Below are 26,077 nucleotides of genomic sequence, written 5' to 3' on the forward strand. Positions count from 1 at the left end.
GGTTGGTTGCCTCCCTCTTGCATCCCAACCTGGGTGGGTGGGGATCGAACCTGCAGCCCAGGTATGTGCCCTTGACTGGGGAATTGAACCCGGGACCCTTCAGTGTGCCAGGCGACGCTCTAACCACTGAACCACACCAGCCAGCGCCCAATTAGGTAACTTTGAATTCAGGTAGTGTGTTTTTCTGACATCAGATACAGGGTGGGGCAAAAGAAGGTTTACGGTTGTTCATATGGAAAATAATACAGAAATTAGTAAATAAATATTACAAGAGTGAGCCCTGCTGCACATGCTTAGAGCTGTAAACCTGTAAATGCTCACCCTGTGCATGTCATTTCTCTGCACCTGTTCTGTCTCTCCCTCACCCGCTCTGTCTCTGTGGCTCCCTCACCCGCTCTGTCTCTCTCTCTCACTCACTCTGTCTCTGTCTCTCCCTCACCCGCTCTGTCTCTCTCTCACCCACTCTGTCTCTCCCTCGCCCACTCTGTCTCTGTGGCTCCTTCACCAGCTATTCCCACACCAGCTGTTCTGATGCCAGCTGAGTACTAGCAACTCAGTCCAGTTCTGACACTTAACTGCTGGAGTTCGCTCTGTCTCACAAGACTGCCTCCCCCTCGGATGCTGACCACACGTGGGGTTCCTGCCCTGGCCTGTGTGCTCAGTGGTTAGAGCATCCGCCCGAGCACTGAAGGGTCGCAGGTTCGATTCCCGGTTAAGGACACGTACCTTGATTGATCCCTGCTCTGGTCGGGTGCGTGCAGGAGGCAACCAATCAATGTGTCCCTCTCGCATCGATGTTTCTCTCTCTCCCCCCCGCCTCCCTCCCTAAAAATGAATGGAAATAGTGTCCTTGGGCACAGAAAAAGAAAAAAAAAGAAAAGAAAAAGAAAATCTTGTCTTGGAGCTTTTATTTAGCTTTCTAACAATTGCCAGTTTGCTGAGTGTACGGTAATATTTCATTGTTTTATATTTTTCTAAACATGAGTTTGAGTATCTCTATAGCACTAGCTCTTTGGGGCCCTGCTATTGCAGGTCTGATGTGTTTCCTGCAGAATGCAAGAGTTGCCTGAATATTTGTCCCTTGTTGGTTTCATATATTTTTAGGTATTCCTTACTATTTGTAATATGAGATGTGCATTTCTAATTGTGTCGTTTAGAAAATAACTTTAGTAAGAGCCTTCTGGGACGGGACACGCCTGCTCATCAAGGTGAAGGTGAACTCGCTCTCCACTTGCTGTGCCAGGGGTTTCTGACATTCGTTCTTGACTAAAGCTTTCAGTTGTCGATGCCCTAACGTCATGGTTCCCGACTCCCCTTTTGTGTCCCGGCGCTGGTGCTCCCTCGGTGGTGGCGGCCCCGGCCCCTTCAGCAGAGGTTCTCTGCTGGTGGTGGAGTAGGTGGTGTGTAGAGCTAGTGATTTCCAGTCACACTCCCTTCCCGTGGGCACGCCAGCATTGGGGAGTCACTGGCTAAACACAGTTGATGTGAAATTCAAGTGGGTAACTGCCAAAGGCTACGTTTCTTGGTTGTCAAAGGTGGTAGGAAACTGATGGAATATTTAGGAAGACATGCTTCAAAGAAGAACTTGAGTGCTGTGCGGATTTCTTATTAAAAGGGCCAGTGGGCGAGTCATGTCTTTGTAAACCTCATTCTACCTGTTAGGGTGATGCTTCATGGAATTTTTTTAAAAAAAATATGTCTTTATTGATTTCAGAGAGAGGGATGAAGAGGGAGAGAGAGAGAAACATCAGTGATGAAAATCATTGATCAGCTGCCTCCCGCACGCCCCTGACTGGGGATTGAGCCCACAGCCTGGGCATGTGCCCTTACCGGGAATCGAACTGCAATAGCCTGGATCCTAGGCCAACGCTCAACCACTGAACCATGCTGACCGGGCCATGGAATTTTTAAAAAAATGACCAGACATTCAGCTAGCGATCCGCGTTCTCACTCGCCTCCGTTTCTGGGAGGGGTATTTTCAGAGAGGCTGACAAGTGGATATTATGTTTTGAAAAGCAATTTGTAGATGAAAAGACATTTTTTTAAATTTTCAGATGATGGCGTTGACCCTCAGAGTGGAACCAGGAAGGAGGATCTGAACGACCGCGAGAAGAAGGACGGCGACTCTGCGCCCGCTCCCGCGCCCACGCCCCGGTCCCAGTCGGTGCTGCAGAGCTGGGTGTGGGGCCGGCAGCCAGGTGCGCCCCCTGAGACCCCGCTCTGGGAGGCCTTCCAGCTACCACCGACTGCCTTTGTTTGGTCACGGGATTTTAAAAGTCTCACCTAAAACTTTTTTGTTGTAGTAAACCACACGTCATAACAGTGTAGTTTCAGCCTGTATTTAATCCCCACCTGAGGGTACGTTTACTGATTTGAGAGAGAGGAAGGGACCAAGCCGGCAACCTGAGCCTGTGCCCTGACCAGGAATTGGACCTGCAGTCTGTATAATTTCCTGTTACCGACACTTATGCAGCTTTTGCAGACACCCAGTACACCGTGGTGGCCCACAGTGGTCACCCATGATTCCTCCTTACCTGGGTGACCGTGGGGAGTTCTCTGTGCCTCCGTTTCCTCCCCTATAAAAGGCACACGCAGTAAGTGCCACCTTGACGGTGGCTGTGAGGATCACTTAGTATGTGTACAGTGCTTAAAACTGTTTGCCCGCCCAGCTGGTCTTGCTCAGTGATTGAGTGCTGACCTAGGGTCCAGGAGATCAAAGTTCGATTCTCTGTCAGGACACATGCCCGGGCTTTGGCCTTGATCCCTGGTAGGAGGCAGCCGATCACTGACTCTCTCATCATTGATGTTCCTCTCCCTCTCTCCTCCCTCTCCCTCTCTCCCTCTCTCCCTCTCTCCCTCTCTCCCTCTCTCCCTCTCTCCCTCTCTCCCTCTCTCCCTCTCTCCCTCTCTCCCTCTCCCTCTCCCCCTCCCCCCCCTGAAATCAATAAAGATATATTTAAAAAAAACCCAAAACCAAAAAAACTGTGTTTGCCACCAAAGATGCACTCAGGTGTTATCTGTTATTAACAAGGTGACAGACCATGCCCAAGGTACTGAGAGCTTGGACCTGTTCCTGCCTTGTTTTCCAGATGTGAATGAGCTGAAGGAGTGCCTCTCGGTGCTGGTTAAGGAGCAGCAAGCCCTGGCTGTGCAGTCGGCCACCACCACCCTGTCCGCCCTGAGGCTGAAGCGGCGGCTGGCCGTCCTGGAGCGCTACTTTATCGCCTTGAGCCGGACCGGGCTCCAGGAGAATGCCCGTGGCAAGTGGAAGAGCAGCAGCGGTTCGCTGCCTTCTGTGGACAAAAAAAGGTAACAGCAGGAAGAGGGGATCTGGAACCCGCTAGACAGAAACCCGGCTTCTTGGCCCGGAAAGTCTAGTTGAGGCTCTCGGTGCAGGGCCTTTTTCATTTCTGTGGAACTGCATTCTTTCCCCTTCTGGATGTTGTATCATTTGAACAGTGGGTTTGGTATGTGCCCTTTCCTCTGACTGACGAGCCCCCCGTGTGTCCCTGCAGCTCTCGGCCCACAGGCAGAGGAGTGGAAGGACTGGCGAGAGTTGGATCCCGGGCAGCTCTGTCCTTTGCCTTCGCATTCCTGCGAAGGGCCTGGCGGTCAGGTATGTGTGCCCATGGGGTTCTGTGTCCCGCGCTCAGGAGGTGTGGCTGCTCCCTGTGGCCCCCATGTGGCCTCGGCTGATTCCACACGCTGTGGTTGCCTCTTTGGCCTTGTTTGTAATGACAGGCTTCAGAGTCTGACCAAGAGGGTTTGTGCTTTTTTTTTTTTTTTTTTTTTAATCCTCACCCGAGGATATTTTTTCCCTTGCTTTTCACAGAGAGAGAGAGACATTGATTGGTTTCCTCCCGTACACGCCCCAGTGTGGGCCGGGGATGGAGCTTGCAACCGAGGTGCATGCCCTTGTCCGGAATCAAATCCGGGATCCTTCAGTCCGAGGTCTGATGCTCTAACCACTGAACCACACCAGCCGGGGCTCTTAAAAACCAGTGTAACAGCCGCTGCAGGGTCTTGGCAGATTTATTTTTAGGGGAATAAGAAGTTAGACTTGCTCACGTGAGCGTCAAATTGCAGAGTTGACTTTGGGGGCATCTGTATTAAACCTGAGCGTTGAGTTCTCGCAGTGGCTCACTGAGGGGAGGGGGTTGGAAATGGGACAGTGGCACCCTCGGGGCGTGGCTCTTGTCAGCGGTGCCCCCCCCCCCCCCGCATGTGAAGGAGAGGACGCTGACCTCTGCAGTGAGCTGCTGCAGGAGTCCCTGGACGCCCTGCGAGCTCTGCCCGAGGCCTCCCTCTTCGACGAGAGCGCCGTGTCCTCCGTGTGGCTGGAGGTGGTGGAGCGAGCGGCCCGGTTCCTCAGGTCCGTGGTGACGGGGTGAGTTCTCTCTGCATCTTTCTGCGTGAACACATCTCACCTTCTTTGTAGCTTTAATTTTTTTATTTTCCAGGTACACTTGACATTCAGTATTACTCTGAGTTAGTTTCAGGGGTACGGCATAGTGGTCAGGCAGTCATACACTTTTCAGTGATCCCCGGTGTGTCCAGTGCCCGCCTGGCCCATGCGCATTGATTACAGTACCACCGACTGCATCCCCATGGCTTTCTGTAACGGTTGTACTTCTTATTTCACCTGCTCTTTAGAGCTAAGAAATTGAGTAGATGGCTTCCTGGGTGTGTTTTCAGCACCCCTCAGCTCTGTGGTTCCATCTTTTCACATGTTTGAGTTTGCACAGCCTGATTGGACCCAGGAAGCTGTCCTGCTGAATGGGATAGAAAATGAAAGATGCTTTTGGAATTCATTTTTTCGCATACTCTAGGATGTGGGGCTCAGTCATTCATCAAGCGTTCGAGCACCTGTTGTGTGCCTCCCAGTGAAAGTGTGGGTTCCACCCTGTGAGTGATGGCGTCTCAGTAGACAGCGTGGGGTTGAACAGCTACACAGGATGAAATCTAAATCTGCATAGAGCGTTTTTTTCTTTCTGAAATTTTTAGTTATTGATTTTAGGGGGCAGGGGGAGAGAGAAACATCGACTTATTGTTACATTTACTTATGTATCACTGGTTGATTCTTGTATGTGCCCTGACCAGAGATTGAACCTGCAACCTTGGTGTACCGAGGATGCTCTCACCACTGAGCGACCTGGCCAGGGCTTGTACCTAGTCTTTTCAGTATGAAAGATCTGAATGTGAATCAGTGAATGTGAACTCTGGTCTCAGGGCTACGTATCTTTGGTCATGGTTTTTAAATAGAACACACGTACACACAGTGCAGAATTCAACACAAAGGCAACTCGGAGAGAAGCAGGTCTCCGCATTCCCTTCACCGAGGTCACTCTGTATCCTTCCCACAGCAGGGCCACCTGTGGTCTCAGTGCCAGTGGGCTGTCAACTTGGCTCCCCAGGGTGCTGCAGGCTGGGGCCCTGAAAATAAGCTCGGAATTTATTTCCAAAGTTCAGCTGTAATGGTGATGTCGGAAGATCCTCCCTTCCCCACCTCGGGTTAGGAAGCCTTGCTCTTTATTACCGGGGCACAAGGGAAGTTAGAATTATTTCTTTGATCACAGATAAGAGCAAGCGTAGGCATATTGCCTGCAGGTTCTCGGGCGGTTCTAGAAGTGGATCCCTGTCCCGTTCCATAGAGGACTGTTGCTCCTCTAATAGCCCTTCCTGTTGTTGAAACAGACCTAATGTTTTTCTACTCACGATTTGAGTAATGTTATAAACAATTTATTGTACAGAAACTTGGAATGTCTTCTAATGTAATCATTTTATAGCATCTGAACTGATGCTCTTATTTAAAACATCTCTACAATCTCTACATATTCATTGTACACTTTAAAATCTCTGATGAAGTGTTAGTAGCAAGTCTCAGAAACGACTCTAAATATTAAAAATATGTTTCTCTTTGGGAGCGAGTGTAATTAACATCTTAGGGTTATTGTCAGCATGCTGTCTTGAAGCCCTGACTTGACTTTGTTCCTGGCCCACTGCTGTCCTTTCAGGGATGTTCACGGAACGCCAGGCACCAAAGGGCCGGGCAGCATCCCCCTGCAGGACCAGCACCTGGCGCTGGCCATCCTGCTGGAGCTGGCTGTGCAGAGAGGCACCCTGAGGTGAGGGCTGCGCGGCTGAGCGCTGTGGAAATGCCTCTGGATCGGAGCCCCTGCCGCATTTCCCGGCATTTCACCAAATAATTTGTGATCATGGCCAGTATGTGGTGTGGTCTGTGATCAGAGAACCGTTTCTAGGGCGCTGTGTTCTTTAAAACCTGGGACCTTAGCTTTTCTTCACTTCCTTTTTTAGAGGGGGCCGGGGAGAGAAACAGTGATGTGAGAAACATTGATCGGTTGCCTCCCTTATGTGCTCAGACCGGAGTTCGAACCCGTGACCCTTTGGTGTGTGGGACTACGGTCCAACCAAGCCACACCGGCCAGGGCTCCTCTTAATTTTCTTAAAGCAATGACTTTTATTCCGTTAATTTAAGGTCCTAGAAATTCCCTGTAGAAAGTGCTACTTGAGCTTCTGAACTGATCTCATATTATCCACAGGAGGTGGATGTCTTGTGCTAAACTCAGGGCGTAGAGTTATTTTCTGCCAATAATTGTTTTGATGATATTTTTAGTTCCTTTCAAATCTAAAGTATTCCTTCTATTTTATTTTGCTGTTTGCTTTTGTTTTTGACAGACCATGGCAAAAAAATTAATATTTTTTCTAGAGAATAAAGCTGTTTTCTCTTTCAGCCAAATGCTGTCTGCCATCCTGTTGCTGCTCCAGCTGTGGGACAGTGGGGCGCAGGAGACGGACAACGAGCGGTCCGCCCAGGGCACCAGTGCCCCACTCCTCCCTTTGCTGCAGCGGTTCCAGAACATGCTCTGCGGCAAAGATGCCCCTCACACGGAGGGCGACACCCTTGTAAGTGTCCCAGTGAGGCTTAAATAAGTAACTCTGTTATCTCAAGTTAGACTTCTGTAAACAGGCCAGAGCACATGTCCCTGGGGGTGGGTGTTGGTAGTGAGGACGTGTATTTGGTGATTCCAGCCATGAGTCAGGTGTGGGACAGGAGGGAGAGTCGAAGGCTGGGTCACAGGCGATGTGGTGGAACATCCCACAGCATGTTAGGATTCTCCAAAGCAGCTAAGGAGTGGCCGGAGCCCACTCTGCTTGTAGGTGGCTGTGGGGCTGTGTTTGCGTTCTGCATGCGCATGTAACGGGATATGTTTCTTGACGTGGATCAGCCTGCGCCATCAGAGACAGGCCTGCTGCCTGTTGACCAGGCTGTGCATTCTGCTGGTGGGTTTAGTGCTTGCCGGTTCCTAGCCGCCTCATGCTGTGCTTTGGCTGTGGGGGGCAGCGAGGTGAGGGTGCTGTGGAAGAAGTGAAGACATGCTCACCCCCACGTGGGTGCGAGTTAGTGGGTGCAGTGATAATGGGGAGCAGTGCGGGGCTGAGGCCTGGCTGCTGGGGGAAGTAGCATGTGTTTGGTTCAGAGGAGGCCGCACTCGGTGCCGAGAGAGCACACATGACCTTGCGCAGTGGAGCCAGTGAGTCTCCCTCCCCTGTGCTCCCCCTGCCAGAAAGAGAACACCTCAGCTGTGTGAGCAAGCACAGTGCCGAGTCTGAAGTGCACACTTCTCAATAATTATTAGGGAAAGAGCTTTGAAAAGAGTGGCTCATTGCCCTGGCTGGTGTGGCTCAGTGGTTGGGCATAGTCCTGTGCACCGAAAGGTCACCGGTTCCATTCCCGGTCAGGGCACATGCTCGGGTTGTGGGCTTGATCCCCAGTAGAGGGCATGGAGGAGGCATCTGATCGATGTTTCTGTCTGTCTCCCTTCCCTTCTCTTTAAAAATCAATAGAACATCTTTAAAAAAGAAAACAGTGGCTCACTTTGTGGGCCCTTCTGTGTGCGGGCAGCATGTGCAGCTTGTTACCTCAGTTGTCCCAGGATGGCCAGGCCGGTGGCCGAGCACATCTGCCCTCACCCAGGCCTGCCCCCTGACCTGTGGCAGCCCTGCTGCTTTAGAGGCGTGGGCTTGATTTTGCGGGTCTCCTCTGGAGAGACTTAGCCGTCCCATGAGCTCCTGCCTGGTGCTGCTCCCCCATGCCGTCTGCAGCGTGAGGCTGCCCTGCCCACAGACCTAGATTAATGGAATGCAGATGAATCAGGTCCTCCAGGGACGCAGTCTTTGGGTGAAAAGAAGTGGCTTCTGTTGTCAGTTTCCAAAGGCAGGTGAGGTGAAGTCTGTGTCCCTGGGAGGCCTGCTCTGTGCTCCCCGGTCCTCGGGGGGGGCGGGGGGGAGCCTGCGGTGCTGGGCTGTGTCACTGCCCTGAGTGTGTCAGTCAGGCTGCGGGGTCCTGTCCGTGCATCAGCGACACTACTTTTTAAAAAAAAAAAAATGTCTTTATCGGTTTCAGAGAGTGGAAGGGAGAGGGAGAGAGAGAAACATCAATGTGAGAGCCGTTGATCGGCTGCCTCCTGCACGCCCCCTGCTGGAGATTGAGCCCGCAACCCGGCTGTGTCCCCTGACCAGGCATCAAACCATGACGTCCTAGTTCATAGGTCGATGCTCAACCACTGAGCTACACTGGCCGGGCAGACACTTCTCAGGCGACGGCCAGAGGAGCAGATACACCGATAACGAATCACTGTGAAGACCAGAATCCAAAGAGATGTTAAGGCGCGTTGCGTTCTTTCCCACTGTTTCTGAGATGCCTGTGCTTCTCTTCCAGCTGCTGTCTGGCCCTCTGAGCCCCAACGAGAGTTTTCTCAGGTACCTGGTTCTTCCGCAAGACAGCGAACTCGCCATCGATTTGCGACAAACCGCCGTGGTTGTGATGGCCCACCTCGACCGCCTGGCTACGCCCTGCATGCCCCCGCTGTGCAGCTCTCCAACATCTCACAAGGTGTGTGTGACCATGTTGTTGTTCTCAGACCCCCCAGTTAGTGCTGCCCCAGATGCTCGTGTGCCCGTGTGGTGTAGGGGTAGCTCGCTGAGAGCTTTTTAATATGTGCACAGAGCAGGGTGATCCTGGACCCAGTGCTGAGCGGGCTGAGGCCCACAGGGTTCTGTCCCCCACAGTGTCCCAGGGTCCACACTCGGGGCGCATCCCTGGAGATCTCTTCTTTATTTACATGGCCACCCCCCGCCCTGCCTTCCTCAGGTAGTTCCCCAAGCCTTTTCTATACACGGGGAGCGCAAACGTGGCTGTGCTAACAGTGCTCCTCAGAGCGGTGACGCTTGCCTGTGTGCGCAAAGCGGGCCGTGTCCCCACACGTGGTCGCATCTGGTCTTCACAGCATAGCCCCATGGCGTCCACAAGGAGACTGTTGCCTCGCATGCAGCGACAGGGAATGTTGCCAGGGCCGCAAAGAATGATCCTAGTTTTGAATCCAGGTTTTTTTTAAACATTTTTAATCTGAAGAGAGTTTATTTTAGTCGCTTTTTTTCCCAAATGAGTAACATGAACATGGTTCAGAATGAAAGTTAAACGCAGAGACGTACTATATGTTCCTGCCCTGTGTCCTCCCCTCCTATGTGCTGCTGCTGCTGTTTCCTGTCTCACGTCCCTGTCCGTGGGCTGTGGCGGGGCTGGTGGCATTCCTTCTGTGACTTGTTTTTCAGTAAACAGTGTCACTGAAGAGCGTTCTGTGCCAGTAAACAGCCCTGCCTTCATGTGTTCAGAGCAGCGAGCCTTCCACGTGTGGGTGTGTCACGTACTTCTTAGCCCGCCTCCTGCTGGTGGACGCTGTCTCCAGAAGCCAGGTGGTGTGCGGTGACTCACCTGTGTGCCCACTTGCCTGTGGGATCCCCAACATGGGGTCACACGAGCTGGTCACCACCAAGGTGCTGGTGGTGGCTTGATTCCTCTCATCCCACCAACATGGGACACTTGTCTCCAAGTCCTGTGCCCCGGTGCTTGGGTTTCTGCCTGCTGCGGTGCGATGTGGTACCTGGTAGGGTGGGAGCGTTTAGAAATGTGTGTAAGGCCCACGTGTGCTGCTTTCCAATGGGCTCTGACAAGGAGATTGTGGAGAAGACCACTCAGCCCCTTTATCTTATCTGTGAACCCAGGTGGGATGACAGTTACCAGGTGCTCTGATGCTTGGAATCAGCTTTCTGTCCGTGCTGTTTTATCTGGCGGTGCCTCGGTTTACCCGCAGGGTCTCAGTGTCACGCCAGCCTCCAGGATCCTTTTTTATGACCGAGAGAGACATTTTTCTGCTGCTGTAAAGATGGTATCTCCTTACTCTGTTGCCTCAGGGGTCACTGCAGGAAGTCATAGGATGGGGGCTGATAGGCTGGAAATGCTACGCCAACGTGATCGGCCCCATCCAGAGTAAAGGCCTGGCCAACCTGGGCGTCACGCAGATTGCCTGTGCGGAGAAGCGCTTCCTGATCCTGTCGCGGAACGGCCGCGTGTATACGCAGGCCTACAACAGTGACACGCTGGTGGGTGTCCCGGGTGCACCCCTCACCTCCGGGCGGGCGAGTCTATCCTGTAGATGCGACAGAGGCCTGGACCCTAAGTTGTTTACTTCTGAAGAGTTAGAGCCTCTGTTCGTTGTGTCTTATCAGTTACTTTTAAAATCTTAATCATAATCATTTTGTCACAACTGTGAGGCAGAGTCTCTTGGTTGCCAAGATCAAGGCTTCCTTACGGTGGCACTCACTCCCCAGGTGGCTCCCACTCGTAAGCTGGCTTCCCGGGTGCAAACTCATTGGGCTGTGGGCCAGGCAGGAGCACGGAGGCCTCTTGGGGATGGTGGCAGGTTGGGGCGGGCTCGTTCCTGTCAGAGGAAAGTGCTCCTCGCCTCGAGCTGTGTGTCCACTGTGTTGGACACTGGGAGGCCTGTGTTGGTGCTGGGTGGGGTGTGGAGCAGCTGGCCCGGCCACCCCCGAAACTCCCATCCTTTCTATGTGACCAGGTTTGTTCACGTGGGACAGAACGGAAGGGAGTCATGCTGTTTTCATTGTTCCTGGGCTGTTTGCTAATAACTTTCTTTCTGTGTTTCCCCTTCCAGGCGCCGCAGCTGGTCCAGGGTCTAGCCTCCAGGAACATTGTAAAAATCGCCGCGCACTCCGATGGCCATCACTACCTGGCCTTGGCCGCCACTGGAGAGGTGTACTCCTGGGGCTGCGGGGACGGCGGCCGGCTGGGCCATGGGGACACCGTGTACGTACGGCTGCTCTGTAACTGACGACTCTCCTTTGGTGTTGCTGTGTCCAAAATCTAGAGAAAAGGAAAACTTGGCTCAGTGTTTCCCAGTGGCTCCAACATGCAGGGGTGGGATGGAGCTGCTGCCAGGGTGCCACCTCCTGGGTGACGCTAGCTGCTGGGTGCTCTGCACACAGCACAGGGTGACATCTCCCCCAGTGCCAGCACTTCCAGCTCTTGTCCTCACTTTAGCTACACATGCTGCACCCCATGGAGTTTCTAGAGCAGACCCCACACCTGTTTCTTCAACATGATGAGGCCCCTCCCTCCTAATTGAACCATAGTATCATTTTCCCAGGTACAAAAGTCAATAGTTTCTTAATACCCTACTTTGTGGAAGCTTTCTTAAAAAAATACATGTTTTTTTTTTTATTTCAGAGAGAGGAAGGGAGAGGGAGAGAGAAACATCAATGATGAGAGTCATCGATTGGCTGCCTCCCGCACGCCCCCTGTTGGGGATCGAGCTGCAACCTGGGCATGTGGCCTGACCGGGAATCTAACTGTGAGCTCCTGGATCCCAGGTCGAATCTCAACCACTGAGCCTCACCGGCCTGGCTCTGGAAGCCTTTGGTGATAGGTGGTTCTGAATGCCAGGCTATAAACACGGAGCCGCTATTGAGGACGGGAACCTGCATACAGTGTTGTTGGGAGTGGGCCTTAGGTGCAGCTGCACTCCCAGGGGTCGGAGCCACGATTGGGGACTGGTCAGCCACAGAGTCATGGGGGGACCCTCCTGTGGCCCTGTGGGGGGGAGGTGGACACCCATGGGAAGAACCCCGCACTGCAGAGAGCAGAGTGACACGCGTGTGCTGTCATTCCTCAGAACGAGTCCAAAGTGGCAGCGTGGGAGGGTCAGACACATGTGGTCAAATGGTAGCGGGGACGAGGGAGGGAAAGGAGCCAGCACAGGATGTAGACCTGCGCTCCTGTCAGACTGGAGGGGCTGGGATCGGCATGGGGCGCCCGGGACCTGAGAGGATTGGGCTTCCTGGGGGAGGCTTAGACTTTTCACTTTTGTTATTTATAGCAGTGTGCAGGAATATTTGGTAATATAATAATATTAGGCTGAGAATAAGTGTTAGGTTAACTTGTCTGTTGCTTGAGGAGTCGAGGGAAGGAGAAGAGATCAGTGCAGAGGGCAGGAGGTGGAGAGGAACTGGGGGGGTGTTGAAATGGGCAGAACAGAGGAGGAGAGGTGGTACCAGAGCCAGTCATTGGGCCGCCTCTGCGCAGCCTCCTGGCCCCTGTGCATTTCTGCACTTTGCAGACTAGGGATCGCGAAGTGAGTAAGCCGTGTCTTTGGAGGGGCTGCTGGGGTCGCCAAGCACAGACGCATTCTGGGCATTCTGGCTTATAGCCTAAGGCATTCTGCTGGCTTGAAAGTGGAGAATCAGCTAAGAGGGCTGTGCCACAGTCCTTCCTGCCTCCTCTGTATTTGTGGCCCAGGTTGCAGTGTGGTTGGTATACTGCTCCTTCATTCCTTCTCATGCATGAACAGTGTGTGTACCTTTCAGCCACCTGTGGGAGGCTCACAGGTCCGTCGGCTGTAAGTGCCGTTTCACAAGTTGTAGCTGATGCTCTTCCCCTTGGCAGAGGCCCTGCCCCTCCAGCCAGGCTGTTGGGTGCGTCGGTTCCTCCCTGTGGCTGAGTGGTGTGTGGACGGGCCACCTGCACCCCTGTGAACACAGCTGCTGTCTTTAGTAGACACTGTCTTGATGTTCCTGCTGGGTGCCATGCTTGGCCTTGGGTGCTCTTTTAATAAAAGTTATGGAGGTGTTAAGTCTTGAGTTCTGTATCCCTCAATCAGTTCATGAGTCAGCCAGAGGGTGAAACGGTCTGGCGACCTTCATAGCGGAAAAAAATTCACTCTGGGCCCAGCCGGGCGTGGCTCAGCGGTTAAACGTCAACCTATTATCCAGGCAATCGGGGTTCGATTCCCGGTCAGGGCACGTGCCCGGGTTGCAGGCTGCAGCCGATCAATGACTCTCTCATCATTGATGTTTCTATCTCTCTCTCTCCTTCTTCTTTCCTCTCTCCGAAATCAATGAAGATATTAAAAAAAAAAAAAAAAAAAAAAAAATTCACTCTGGGAATAAATGAACTGGTCGGAAATGCTTCAAGGGCATTCACGTGCCTTCCTTTCTCTCTGCAGGCCCTTGGAGGAGCCCAAGGTGATCTCCGCTTTCTCAGGCAAGCAGGCCGGCAAGCACGTGGTGCACATCGCGTGTGGGAGCACGTACAGCGCGGCCATCACCGCTGAGGGGGAGCTGTACACCTGGGGCCGGGGCAACTACGGCCGCCTGGGCCACGGTATGTGGGTGCTGAGCCTGCCGTGCATGGGCGGAGGCTGCCTCTGTGCGGGACTTGCAGCAGCGACGGCCCTGTGTGTCTGCAGGCTCCAGTGAGGACGAGGCCATTCCGATGCTGGTGGCGGGGCTAAAGGGGCTGAAGGTCATCGACGTGGCCTGCGGGAGTGGGGACGCCCAGACCCTGGCCGTGACGGACAACGGTACGTGCAGCGCTGGCTGCCTGGGTGGGCTCTCGGAAGGAGGGCTGCGCCCCTGGGGCGGAGCCTTGGAGTAGAGGGACCCTTCAGGGCTGCCCCGCTGTCCATCCTTTAAGCGACTGCACCGAGGTGCCCTCGGGGGACACCCAGGAGTCACAGCACTTAGAGCCTCTATTTATAGTCTACATTTAGTATTTTGTATTAGTTTCCGTGTACAGCATAGTGGTTAGACATTCATATACTTTACAAAGTGGTCCCCCCGATATTTCCAGTCCCACCTGGCACCACACAGAGTTATAACAATACAGGGTAAGGCTAAAGTAGGTTTATAGTTTCGGGAATAGTACAATAATTAATAATAATATAGGAATAAACCTTCACATACTGGCAACTGTAAACCTACCTTTGCCTCCCTGTGCATCACTGACTGTGTTCTTTGTGCTGTAGTTTGTGTCCCCGTGACTATTTTATAACTTCACCTTTCACCCAGCCCCCGAACCCGCAGGACTGGAACTTCTGTTGCCCAGAGCCAGAGGGGTGGTCTGCAGCCAAGATCCTTCCTACTTGGCCATCTTAGTTTTTAACAGAAAAATAGGAGTTAGAACAGAATAATTGATGGTCTAGACCATTTCGGTTATGAATGCGGTTCCTAATGGTGAGCCACCTCAGGTCCTGGTGGCAAACCGTGCTGAGCCTGTGTGCTGCAGTGTGCGCACTGTCGGCTCTTCTGTATTTGGGTTGATTGGCCAGGTGGCGCTCATTCTACTCTTCTTGAGGGTGCATTTGTCAGGTTTGATGGTTAGAATCATGTTGTTTTAATCTACTTTTAAAAATAATTTTTTAAAAATTTTTTATTGATTTTTAGAGAGAGGGAGAGAGAGAGACAGAGACATCAGTTGGCTGCCTCCTGCACGCCCCCTACTGGGGATCGAGCCTGCACCCCGGGCCTGTGCCCTGATCGGGAATCGAACCGTGACCTCCTGGTTCATAGGCTGATGCTCAACCGCTGCGCCATGTGGCTGGGCTCATGCTGGTCTTTTCAACTGCATTTGCCTTTCAGTGTCTGGGATCTGTCCTTGGACTCCTGTGGCCTGTGAGAATCAGCTGGGGGTCTGTAAGCCTGCGCTTGCCTGCAGAGGTCAAAAGGCAGATTAGAATTGACTTATTTCTGGGAGTTTCTGTGGTGGGAGAGCAGAGGTCATTTCAGGCACCTCGTGTCCAATAGGTCCCACCACCTCCGAGGGGATAGATGTGGTCAGAGTCAGTGCGATTCTGCTTCTGGGAGTTGCAGAGAAAAGATGGCCTCTTCTGTCTCTCCTGGTGTGAAGCTTTTAATCTGATTTCTTATTGTTTTTTAGTGTCCATTACAGAGTGATTGAAATACTTTATGAAACTCTTAAACATTACCGTAAATGTAATTATATGGTTGACTGGTGGTAGCACGAGACCTGAGAGTGGTCAGTGCACTACACAGTGAGCTGTGGGCCCAGATGGGGGTTTGATTGAGGCAGTGGAGCTTTTTTTATTTTAAATTTTTATTTATTGACTTTAGAGAAAGAGAGAAGGGGTGGGGGGAGAGAGATCGATCTACTGCTCCACTTACTGATGCATCATTGGTTGGTTCTTGGACGTGCCTTGACCGGGGATCGAACCTGCCACCTTGGCGTATCAGGGCGACACTCTGACCACTGACACACCTGGGTGGGGCTGAGGCAGCAGAGCTTGTCTTCTGTGTTCTGTGTGTAGTGGAAGCGCTGTCGTCAAGCTCAAGGTAGTTAGAGTCAGGTCCTCATTACTCGTTTAGTTAAATGAGAAGACCCGAGCTTTTGTTAATGCTTCTGTGTTAAGCTGAAGTATAAACTAGGTTTCCTTTGGCCAAACTACCTGCGTAATGTTAACTCTACGTTCATGGTCTCGATTCGTGTGTTATTGGCTATACTGATTATTGTCAGTCATTTAAAAGTTTCATTAGGATGGGCAGTTTATTGTCACTTAAACGTGTTTGTATTTTTAGGTCAGGTGTGGTCCTGGGGGGACGGTGACTACGGGAAACTGGGCAGAGGGGGTAGTGATGGCTGCAAAACACCCAAGCTGATCGAAAAGCTTCAAGACCTGGACGTCGTCAAAGTTCGGTGTGGAAGCCAGTTTTCTATCGCTCTGACAAAAGACGGCCAAGTCTACTCATGGGGGAAAGGCGACAACCAGCGACTCGGGCATGGAACAGAGGAACACGTCCGTTACCCCAAACTCTTGGAGGCCTTGCAAGGTGAGTGTTAGATGTAAACTTTTAAAACTCTTTGTGGGGATTTCTTTAGTAATATTTTTAGGTTTTCAGGTTCTTCTTTTCTTTGCCTGAAATGCCATGAATGACCCATCAGTAGAGGCTCTTACCCACAGCTTGACAGGTATAAGGAATAAATGGAAAGTGTTTGTTACATTAAAAACATGGCCTAGAATTATTATCACCAAACAAGTTGAAACTCATTCGGTTCACCAGTATTGGAGAGAACTTGTGGCAGGCACCCGTTCATCAGTTAGTAAGCTGGCCACCGTGGGATCAGCTTCTGTCTGGGGAGGTCACTGTGGCCACCCTGTGGCCGTTGCCGAGCCTGTGGGAGCGCAGTGGGGCATGGTGTTGGGTCTGCTGTAGAGCTATATTTGAATTTCATTTGCCACCTTCTTTATATTTTCTTCACTTAGTAAAAAAATCAACTTCCTCAGCTGCATTTATTAGATACAAAGATAGGTTACTATGAGAGTCATTAGGGGATTGTTGATACGGTCCCTTTGGTTGTGGTTGTTAACTTATGATAAGCGTTTAGGGTGGAACTGTTTCCCTTACTACAGTAGAGTTTTTCAGCTGAATTATTTTTTATATGTTGACATTTCTAAAAACACTCCCTCATGGTAGTCATGTTAAATTTATTAAACAATACAAAAATACAGTATCTTGCTAGCACTATATAAGTTAGAAAAATGCATTTTACATTTATATCGTCTGACTTGGGAGAAAAATCGATTTTGTTTTAGGAAAACCCACCTTAATGAAGAGCATGTCACGTTCTCTAGTACAGACTATGGTCTGGGCTGTGACCCTGTCTGCTCTTAGACCAAGGGAATTAAACTAGAAATCAATAACAAAGGGAGCTGGAAAATTCCAGAATACATGGAGATTAAACAGCAAGCTTCCAGTAACACACGGGCCAAAGAAAAAATGTCAAGGGGGATTTTATAATTTTGAACTACGTGGAAATGAAGACACAACTTACCACAGTTTGTAGGACGCAGCAAAAGCAGTGCTTAGACGGAAAGTTATGGCACTGAAGGCATGTGTTAGAGAAGACGACAGACCTAAAACCAGGGCTTTTCCTGTGGAGCAAAGAACCACCAGCAATGGTCTTGAACACCAAGTAAGAGACCATTGCGGGAAGGGTCGGCGAGACCATTTTAATGACCAAGTTGTGCAATACAGAATTTGGTCTTAATGTTTAAGGACCAGTGGGAAAGCGGGTAGTTGGTAAAACACAGTGAAAAGCAGTGATTAGGAAAGAAAATTAGAGCCAGTTCTGGTTTATACTGTGAATGGTTTTAATTCCTTCGATAAGTACATTACACATAAAGAAACAGTCAACAAAATGAAAAAGCAACCTGCTGAATGGAAGAAAATACTAAATCATATATTTGATGAGGGGTTAATACCTAAAGTATATAAAGAACTATTGCTCAATAGCAATAAACCAAATAACCCAACTTAAAAATGGCAGAAGATCTGAATAGACATTTTTCTGAAGAAGATACACAGATGGCCAGCAGGTGCATGAAAAGATGCCTGACATCACTAATCACCCGGGAAACGCATATCAAAACCACAGTGCGCTATCAGCTCACACCCCTCAGAAATCTGTCATCAGTAAGTCAGCAAGGATGTGGGAAGGGAGAACTCTGGTGCATTCTTGGTGGGAATGTAATTGGTGCAGCCACCATGGGAAACAGTATGGAGGTTCCTCAAAGAATTAAAAATACAATTTACCATACGATCCAGCAGCCCCACTGCTGGGTACATATACAAAGGAAATGAAACCAGAACCTGAGAAGGCATCTGCACCCTGTGCTCAGGGCAGCATTACTCACAGTGGCCAAGACATGGAAGCAGCGTAAGTGTCCGTCAGTGGGTGAATGGACAGAGCAGATGCGGCATGTGTACAAAATGGAATGTTATTCAGCCGTTTAAAAAAGAAGGAAATCCTGCCATTTTGATGCCATGGATGGACCTTGCGGGCGTTATGCTAAGTAGAATAAGCCAGAAAGACAAGCACTGTATGATTTCACTTATATGTAGAATCTAAAGCACATGTATACCCCCCCCCCTCGAAATTGAACTTTCACAATCACCAATCTGTTCTCTGTATCTGTGTGGCAGGGGTTGGAGGGTGGGCAGAATGGGTGGAAGTGGCCAGAAGGTACAAAGGTCCAGTTATAAAGTAGATCAGTCCTGGAGGAAAACTGTAAAACTGATGAACAAAACCGAAGAGCACAATAAATGGAGAAGCACTCTGTGTTCATGGATGGGAAGGGGGGATATTGTCAAGATGTCCGTTTTTTCCAACTTGATCTGTAGATTCAGTACAGTTCCAATGAAAATCCAGCCAGTTATTTTGTGGATATTGACAAACTGATTTTTAAAACAATTTATCTTTATTGTTGAAAGTATTACAAATGTCTCCCTTTTCCCCCCTATTGATCCCCTCCCCACTTTACCCCTCCCGCCAGGCTTTCACCCCACTATTGTCTGTGTCCACGGGTTATGCATATATGCATGTAAGTTCTTAGGTTAGTCTCACACCCATCCACCCGCCCCTGCCTTCCCTCTGAGGTTTGTCAGTCTGCTCCATGCTTCTGTGTCTCTGGATCTATTTTGTTCATTGGTTTATTTTGTTCATTAGATTCCACATGTGAGTGAGATCACGTGATACTTGTCTTTCTCTGACTGGCTTATTTCACTCAGCATAATACTCTCCAGGTCCCTCCATGCTGTCCCAAAGTGTACGGGATGCTTTTTTACAGCTGCGTAGTATTCCATGGTGTAAATGTCCGAGAAGATGCTTGATACGATTTCAGTCTTCTTGAACTTGAAGAGACTTGTTTTGTGTCCTGACATGTGGCCTGTCTTTGAGAATGTCCCATGTGCAGTTGAGGAGAATGTATATTCTGCAGTTTTGGGGTGAAATGGTCTATAAATGTCAATTAAGTTCATCTGATCTAGTGTGTCATTTACAGACACTGTTTCCTTGTTGATTTTTTTGTCTGGAAGCTCTATCCAGTGAAGTCAGTGGGGTGTTAAAGTCCCTGCTGTGACTGTATTGCTGTCCATCTCTCCCTGAAAGGCCTCCAGAAGTTGTTTTTCCACCCTCAGCCTGTGTGAGTCTTTTGTTCTGAGGTGGGATATTTGTTGACAGCATATATTTGGGTCTTGTTTTCTTACCCTTTCAGCTACCCTTTGTCCTATGACTGGAGCATTTAACCCATTTACATTTAAGGTTATTATTGATAGGTATTTATCTATTGCCACTTTATTTCTTTATGCTTGTGTTTCTCTTTCCTGCTATTTCACCTTCTTGACAAAGTGATTTTAACGATTATAACAATATTGAAGGAAAAACAATTTGAAGAACTGACACTACCCGACATCAAGACTTACTATAAAGCTACAGCAATCAAGGCTGTGGCGTTGGCTAAAGTATAGACAGATGGATCATTGAGCAGAACCGAGAGCTCAGACAGAGACCCACATAATGTAGTCAGGGGACCTTGGACAAAGGAGCACAGACACTGCGATGGAGCAGAGGTAGTCTTCACAGCAGTTGGTGTTGAACAACGGGACATCCCCACGCAGAAGTGAATAACTGATAATGGGGGAGGCTGCGGGTGTGGGGGTAGGAAGCATATGGGAAACCTGTGCCTTCCCCTCAGTTTTGCTGTGAACCTAAAACTGCTCTTAAAATGGGAAGTCTTATTTTTTTTTAATACAATACTATGCATGGTCATACCTTGGGCTGGGAGAATGTGATCTGATAGTTAATTAAAAATACACTTGTCTCTGAAGATGAAACTCTCAATGAGGAGGAAAACCCAGCAGATTCTTTGGATGCCCTAGCATCATTTTATTTGCAGGCCGTGGGTCTTAATAAATTGTAGCTAGTGAAACATAACCAGGGTTTTAATAACGTAGACACAGTGGGTGAATTGTGCATAATTGTAAAGCAGCGAGTTACCATTTAGGAGCCGACATAGTGGCCTGGGTGTCTCTGTTGCAACAGCAGCGACAGGTGGCGCTGTAACTGCTCCGCTCTCCCGCAGGGAAGAAGGTGATTGACGTGGCTGCAGGCTCCACCCACTGCCTGGCGCTGACGGAGGACAGCGAGGTGCACAGCTGGGGCAACAACGACCAGTGCCAGCACTTCGACACCTTGCACCAGACCAAGCCGGAGCCCGCTCCACTGCCAGGGATGGACACCAAGCACATAGTCGGAATTGCCTGTGGACCGGCCCAGGTACGGGACACGGAGCTGCGCCTGGAGTTCTGCTGTGCTTTGACTTTGCGTCGTCCGTGGCTGGTACTTGGAAGTACTATTGATTGTGTTACACTCACTAGCTCTAGGAGCTTCCTTGCTGATTCCTTAGGATGGAGACAAGTTTGTTTCTTCTTTTCAGTGTGTGTGCCTTTATTTCCTTCCCTGCTTTATTGCACGGGCCAGGACCTCCAGCCCGGTGTGGAGCAGGCGTGGAGAGAGGAAGCAATTAGTCTTTCATCACGTACTTCGATGTTAGCTGGAGGGTTTTCGGTAGATGCCTCCTGATCAGATTAAGGCAGTTCTTTTACCTCTTGCTTTTTATCCTGAATGGCTGTTGAAGTTTGTCAAGTACTTTTTCTTCTCGATGATCCGACCGCGTAGTTTCCGTTCTTTAGCCTGTTTGTGTGGGGGATCACGTTGACTGATGTTCACACACTCCATGGACATGCATTGCTGAGCTGAACCCCCCGGTCATGGGTGTTACTCTTTTCACACGTTGCCAGAGTGGATTTGCTGAGACACTCCCGAGGAATTCTGTTGTCGATGCTCATGGCTTTCTCATGCTCTCGTCTGACTTCATTGGGGCAAGACTGGCCTCACAGGAGGTGTTGCAGGTGTTCCTCCTTGCTGTTTCCTAGGAGGGACTGTGTAGAATTGGTGTGACTTCATTTCTATGGCTTCTGTGTGTTATCGTTAATGCTGTTGTAGCTCTCACTGAATTCCCTGAGCTCTTGCTGAGTTCATTGAGCTCTCGCTGAGTTCATTGAGCTCTCGCCGAGTTCCCTGGGCTCTCCCCGAGTTCCCTGGGCTCTCGCCGAGTTCCCTGAGCTCTCCCCGAGTTCATTGAGCTCTCCCCGAGTTCCCTGGGCTCTCGCCGAGTTCCCTGAGCTCTCACTTAGTTCATTGAGCTCTCCCCGAATTCATTGAGCTCTCCCCGAGTTCCCTGGGCTCTCGCTGAGTTCATTGGGCTCTCGCTTAGTTCCCTGGGCTCTTGCCGTGTTCATTGGGCTCTCGCTGAGTTCATTGAGCTCTCACCGAGCTCCCTGGGCGCTCACTGAGCTCCTTGAGCGTCTTTATAACAGTGCTTTGAACTCTGCATCTGGCAGATGGCTGGTCTCCATTTCATTTAGTTCTTTTTGGAGTTTTCTGTTCTTTCCTTTGGGACTGTTTCTTTGCATTTGGACTGTTCCCCTGTGTGTGTTTCTGTGTATTAGGTAGAGCTGCCTTGTCTCCTAAAAGATGGAGCGGCTGGGTGTAGCAGGTGTCCTGTAGTTCCCGGTGGCTCAGCCTCCCCAGTCACCCGAACTGGTTCCTCCAGGTGCGCCCGTGTGGGTTGTGTGCAGGGTCCTGTTGTAGTTGAGCCTTGATTGCTGTTGGTGTCACTGGGAGGGATTCATCCCCAGGACATTTGGCTTGAAGGACCAGCTGCAACTACAGCCGAAGAGCTGCTGTGCAGGAGCTGACCCTACAGAGCAGGATTTGCTTTGGTGGAGCTTTGGTGCTCGAGTCTGCCCCCTTGTGTGTGTTGCTCGTGAAGGTGGTAGGGTTGTAAGCCCTCGTGGTCTGAAGCTGTCCACCAGGTGCACCGCCTCTGGGGCCTCCTGGGAGGTGCAAGGTCAGCCTCCGCTTGTGCCCAGCCTGGGGACACTGAGCATGAGCTACAGACCATCTGCAGATGGCCGCTTGGAGGTGCCCAGGAGAAGCCAAGCTGTGAACTGAGGCCACCTGCTGCTAGTCCAGGCCTGGAGCCACTTAGAAGTACAGGGTGTGCAGGGGCCAGATGCTGCTTGCTTGAGAGAGACAGTGGTGCCTCGGTTTTCGAACGTCTCCGTTGGTGAACATTTCGGGTTCCCAACGCCATAACCCGGGACGGCAATGCTTCGGTTTTTGAACCCTCCTCGGAAGTCAAACATGACATGCAGCTTCTGCTGAGGCCGGGATCCTGAGGCCCAGCTCTCGGCTGTGGATCCCTCGGTTTTCGAACATTTCAGAACTCAGATGGGCTTCCAGAACGGGTCACATTCGAAAACTGAGGTACCACTGTATTAGAAAAGTATGAAGCTTGAAGCAGGAGAGGCACTTTGTATGGAAAAACCACTGGAAGTGGCTTGGGTGGGTTTGAAAGTTAGGTGGGGCCGGGTCTCAGGGAATCACCAGGGTGGGTGAACAGTGATAGCTGGATTGATGGAGACTCAGTACGGCAGCCGCCCGCCGTTGGGCTCTGTGGGGGGCGGGCTCAGCAAAGCAACACTGGCCTTTGCCGGCTCTTCTGTCTGGGAGAAGGCTGCCCTCCACCTCTCCCTCGGATCCAGACAATTCAGTTTCTCCCGGGGTGTCCCTGCTGGCCCAGCGCCGGAGCCCAGAGGGAGGGAGTCCGAGTAAGTCCGGGTATGGCCCTTCAAGAGGAACACCTGGGACTCCAGCAGCCTCATGTCCTTCAGCTCCAGTCCCTGCTGGTTTTCACAGCTAGAGTTATGGGGCCTTCTCTTCCCAGCACTGGGACTGTGGGCTGAGGAGGGCCTGCTGTGGGGCTGGCAAAATGAGGTGGGTAGTGAAACGAGAGAGAATTGGAAGCCGACAGCATGAGCTAGACGGCCACGAAACTCCACATGCGTTTGTGCCTGTGGGACGGATGGGTAAGGCGCGACTTAGGGCATTTCATCGTTCCTGGTGGCGCGACCAGCTCATTTTCGTATCAGCTCATTTTCGGTTCTTGTGTTTCTCCCGTAGAGTTTTGCTTGGTCTTCATGTTCCGAGTGGTCTGTTGGCCTCCGTGTCCCTTTTGTGGTGGACATCTGCTCAATGACCTTTGAGCAGCTGGACCTCCTCCTGCGGCAAGTGAGCGAGGGGATGGATGGCACAGCCGACTGGCCACCCCCCCAGGAGGAGGAGTGCATGGCCGTGGCGACGCTGAATCTCCTGCGACTCCAGGTACGGGTGCCTGCCCCTCCTTTCGGAGTGTCTGGGTGTTTGTTATAATGTTGATGGTATTGAGGGGTGTGGGTTTTAGCCTGTCAAACTGCTAATGAAAATGTTTAAATTTGGGGTGATCTTATTTTTCTTTGTAATAAAGTCGTATGACTTAATGCTGAGAAAACAGTTTTTCTTAATAATTTTCCCCCTTTTATAATACAAGGATTTCTCTGTGACCCATCGTGTCCCCTCCCACGTTCCCGACATTTTGCATTGGCTTCTGGAAGGAAAGAACTGAATGTTTAGTTGCATTAATCAGATGATCAGGAGTGTGGAGCGTCCCTGTCTTTCCGGAAGTCTTGGAGTGGGGCTCACCTGGGACACCTGTGGTGTTCTGTGCCTCCCTGGACCTGCCCCACTGCCTGCCCCCTCCCATGGTTCACGGTGATGCCGCTGCTCTGGTCACGCTGTGTAGGGTCCTGTGCAGGCCTTAGGCTCGGTTCCTTCTGGTCTGTGTTGGCTTCGTGCCATGTGTGTTCCCGTTGCCTTAGTCCAGGCCCTTGGGCTGTAGCTGTCTTTTTAAAAACGGGCCCGTAGGGCTTGGTTCCTAGAAAATCCACCTTGAGTTGTGTTCAGCAGACGGGTTTAAGTCTTCACTGTCACTGTGGCTCTTGGCGCCTTTACTCTAGCCCTTCTTACTAGTTTTTGTGCAAGTTCTTCATTTCATTGATTCTCTGTTGGTCAAGTTTCTAAATTTTTTCGAATTCACGATCTTTTTTTTCTTCAAGTCCCTTTCATTGTTCCTGAGCTTTAAAATTTGACATCTGGATGTTAGCCGTGGTATAACGTTAAATATTTGTTACTGCACAAGGCTTTAGGTTAATCAGTGCTGCTTTTCCTGAGACAAGGGGTCACAGGCTGCATGAAGGCTAAACTTGCCTCCCCACCATCAGTATTTCAGTTACTGGTGATCTGTAATTACATTGGGTCTAGGCAGGCAGTGAGAATGTGTGTATGTGAGTGCGCGTGTGTGTGTGTGTCTGAGTGTGTGGGGGGCTGTGTGTGTGTGCACACATGCGCACGTACCACTGAAAGAAAATGTTCCCAGTTGCAATTTGTAAGATATATTCTGGTTTTAGAGATATTAGGGCATGAAAAATGGCGCTTGGGAGTGGTGAAATACAGCAATTTTTTTTTACTTTCCCCTAATTATTATCATAATCATAACTTTTAGAGTCCACACTTACTCAGATGTATTGCCTTTTGTCCCTGACCAGTCTGTTTTGTCATTTTGTTATATCCCCTCCTTCCTGGCACCTCTAGTCAGTTTCTTCATCGAGGTCTGTGAGTTACAAAGTCCGAAAACTGCTTCCCTCCCCCTTTACATAAGTCAGTGGGGCTGAGTTTTTAGGGTTTCCTGTTCCTGTATCAGCTTTCTGAAGAATTCTCTTGTCTTCTGACCTTCATCGTTGCCAACGAGAAATCTTACCTAATACAACTTTCACTTTAGCTGATTTGTCTTTCTCTGGGAGCCTTTCTGATTTTTCTGTCTTGTGTGTGTAATTTTGATACATTATTTTTGTATTTACAGCTTGAGGTTATGATTTTCATTTGCTCTGAGATTACATATCTTCATTAAGTTTTTTTTATTCTAGTACCCTTTATTTGAAAAAACATAACTCCATAACTGTCCATCAGATAAGAGGACGTTATTTGCAATGCCCTGTCTCTCCTTTGGATAATGTAGATAATTAAATGAAAACTGGGTCCCATAAACGTGTCTCGTTGTCATACCTCTGGGTGGGTGTTTTCTGTCCCTTATTCTTGATACTTTAAGGCCATTTAACAGTATCCCCAGGAAAGAATGTACTTTAACTCCCCCCTCAGAAGATAATTGCATCATATACTTCATGGAAGGTTGGACATCATCTTTGTGTTTTTTTAACTTATTTTTTGTCAATTTTTTTTTATTGCAATTTACTTGGTTGCACTTCACAGGTGTTACATTTTTTACAAATTGAAGATAAGACCCTCCACCAGCAAAAGGATGACTCACTAAAGGCTCAGATAACGATTAGCGTATTTTAGCAATAAAGTTTTATTTTTACTCCTCAACTGAGGACATGCTTATTGATTTTAGAGAGAGGGGAGAGAGAGGGAGAGAAACACTGATTGATTGCCTTGCCGCAGATGCCCCGACTGGGGCTGGAACCACAACCCAGGGGTGTCCTGATGGGGAATTGGACCTTCCAGTGTAGGGGATGGTGCTGCAGCCAGCTGAGTCACACCAGCCTGGGCTAAAGTTTTTTTAATGAGTCTATTTCTGTTCTGCTTGTTTATTTTGTCTTTTATATTCAGTTGTTGATAGATATGTAGTTGTTGCCATTTTGTTCATATTTTTTCTTTTTTCTTCTTAAAGACCCTTCAACATTTCATGTGATACTGGTTGGGTGGTCGTGAACTCCTTAGGCTTTTTCTTGTCTGGGCAGCTCTATCTGACATGTGATTCTAAATGATAGCTATGCTGGGTAGAGCAATCTTGGTTGTAGGTCCTTGCTTTTCATCACATTGAATGATTCTTGCCACTCCCTTCTGGCCTGCAAGGTTTCTGTTGAGAAATCAGCTGACAGTGTTGTGGGAGCTCCCTTGTAGGTAACTAACTGCTTTTCTCTTGCTGCCTTTAAGATTCTTTGTCTTTGTATCTTTGCTCAGTACTCACCATTGTACTTGCTTTCTCTCTTTCACCTCCTTTCCCTTGGAGACGTCTACTCAGCATGTGTGGAACTTTCCCATTTCATCTTCCCAAGTGTCACAACTTGTTTGGTTTTTAAAAATCTGTTTATCTTTTTAAATGGTAAC

The 26,077-nt window shown here is 49.9% G+C and overlaps 1 protein-coding gene across 4 annotated transcripts in view; it reads left to right on the forward strand.

Moving 5' to 3' along the window:
• Nucleotides 1-26,077, forward strand: part of HERC2 (HECT and RLD domain containing E3 ubiquitin protein ligase 2) — a 140,625-nt gene that overhangs the window by 18,689 nt on the left and 95,859 nt on the right. For 3 of the 4 annotated variants that reach the window (XM_081124748.1, XM_081124750.1, XM_081124747.1), the window contains exons 4-17: nucleotides 2,055-2,198; nucleotides 3,090-3,309; nucleotides 3,516-3,616; nucleotides 4,231-4,387; nucleotides 6,015-6,125; nucleotides 6,753-6,924; nucleotides 8,741-8,914; nucleotides 10,273-10,461; nucleotides 11,034-11,185; nucleotides 13,380-13,537; nucleotides 13,623-13,736; nucleotides 15,748-15,999; nucleotides 20,091-20,284; nucleotides 23,036-23,236. In XM_081124748.1, coding sequence (XP_080980874.1) covers nucleotides 2,055-2,198; nucleotides 3,090-3,309; nucleotides 3,516-3,616; nucleotides 4,231-4,387; nucleotides 6,015-6,125; nucleotides 6,753-6,924; nucleotides 8,741-8,914; nucleotides 10,273-10,461; nucleotides 11,034-11,185; nucleotides 13,380-13,537; nucleotides 13,623-13,736; nucleotides 15,748-15,999; nucleotides 20,091-20,284; nucleotides 23,036-23,236 — 2,339 coding nt within the window. The remainder of the gene's footprint in view (nucleotides 1-2,054; nucleotides 2,199-3,089; nucleotides 3,310-3,515; nucleotides 3,617-4,230; nucleotides 4,388-6,014; nucleotides 6,126-6,752; nucleotides 6,925-8,740; nucleotides 8,915-10,272; nucleotides 10,462-11,033; nucleotides 11,186-13,379; nucleotides 13,538-13,622; nucleotides 13,737-15,747; nucleotides 16,000-20,090; nucleotides 20,285-23,035; nucleotides 23,237-26,077) is intronic. The other variant, XM_081124749.1, reaches the window with a different exon arrangement.

Source organism: Miniopterus schreibersii, assembly GCF_964146895.1.
Source record: "Miniopterus schreibersii genome assembly, chromosome: 22".
NCBI classification, from domain to species: domain Eukaryota; kingdom Metazoa; phylum Chordata; class Mammalia; order Chiroptera; family Miniopteridae; genus Miniopterus; species Miniopterus schreibersii.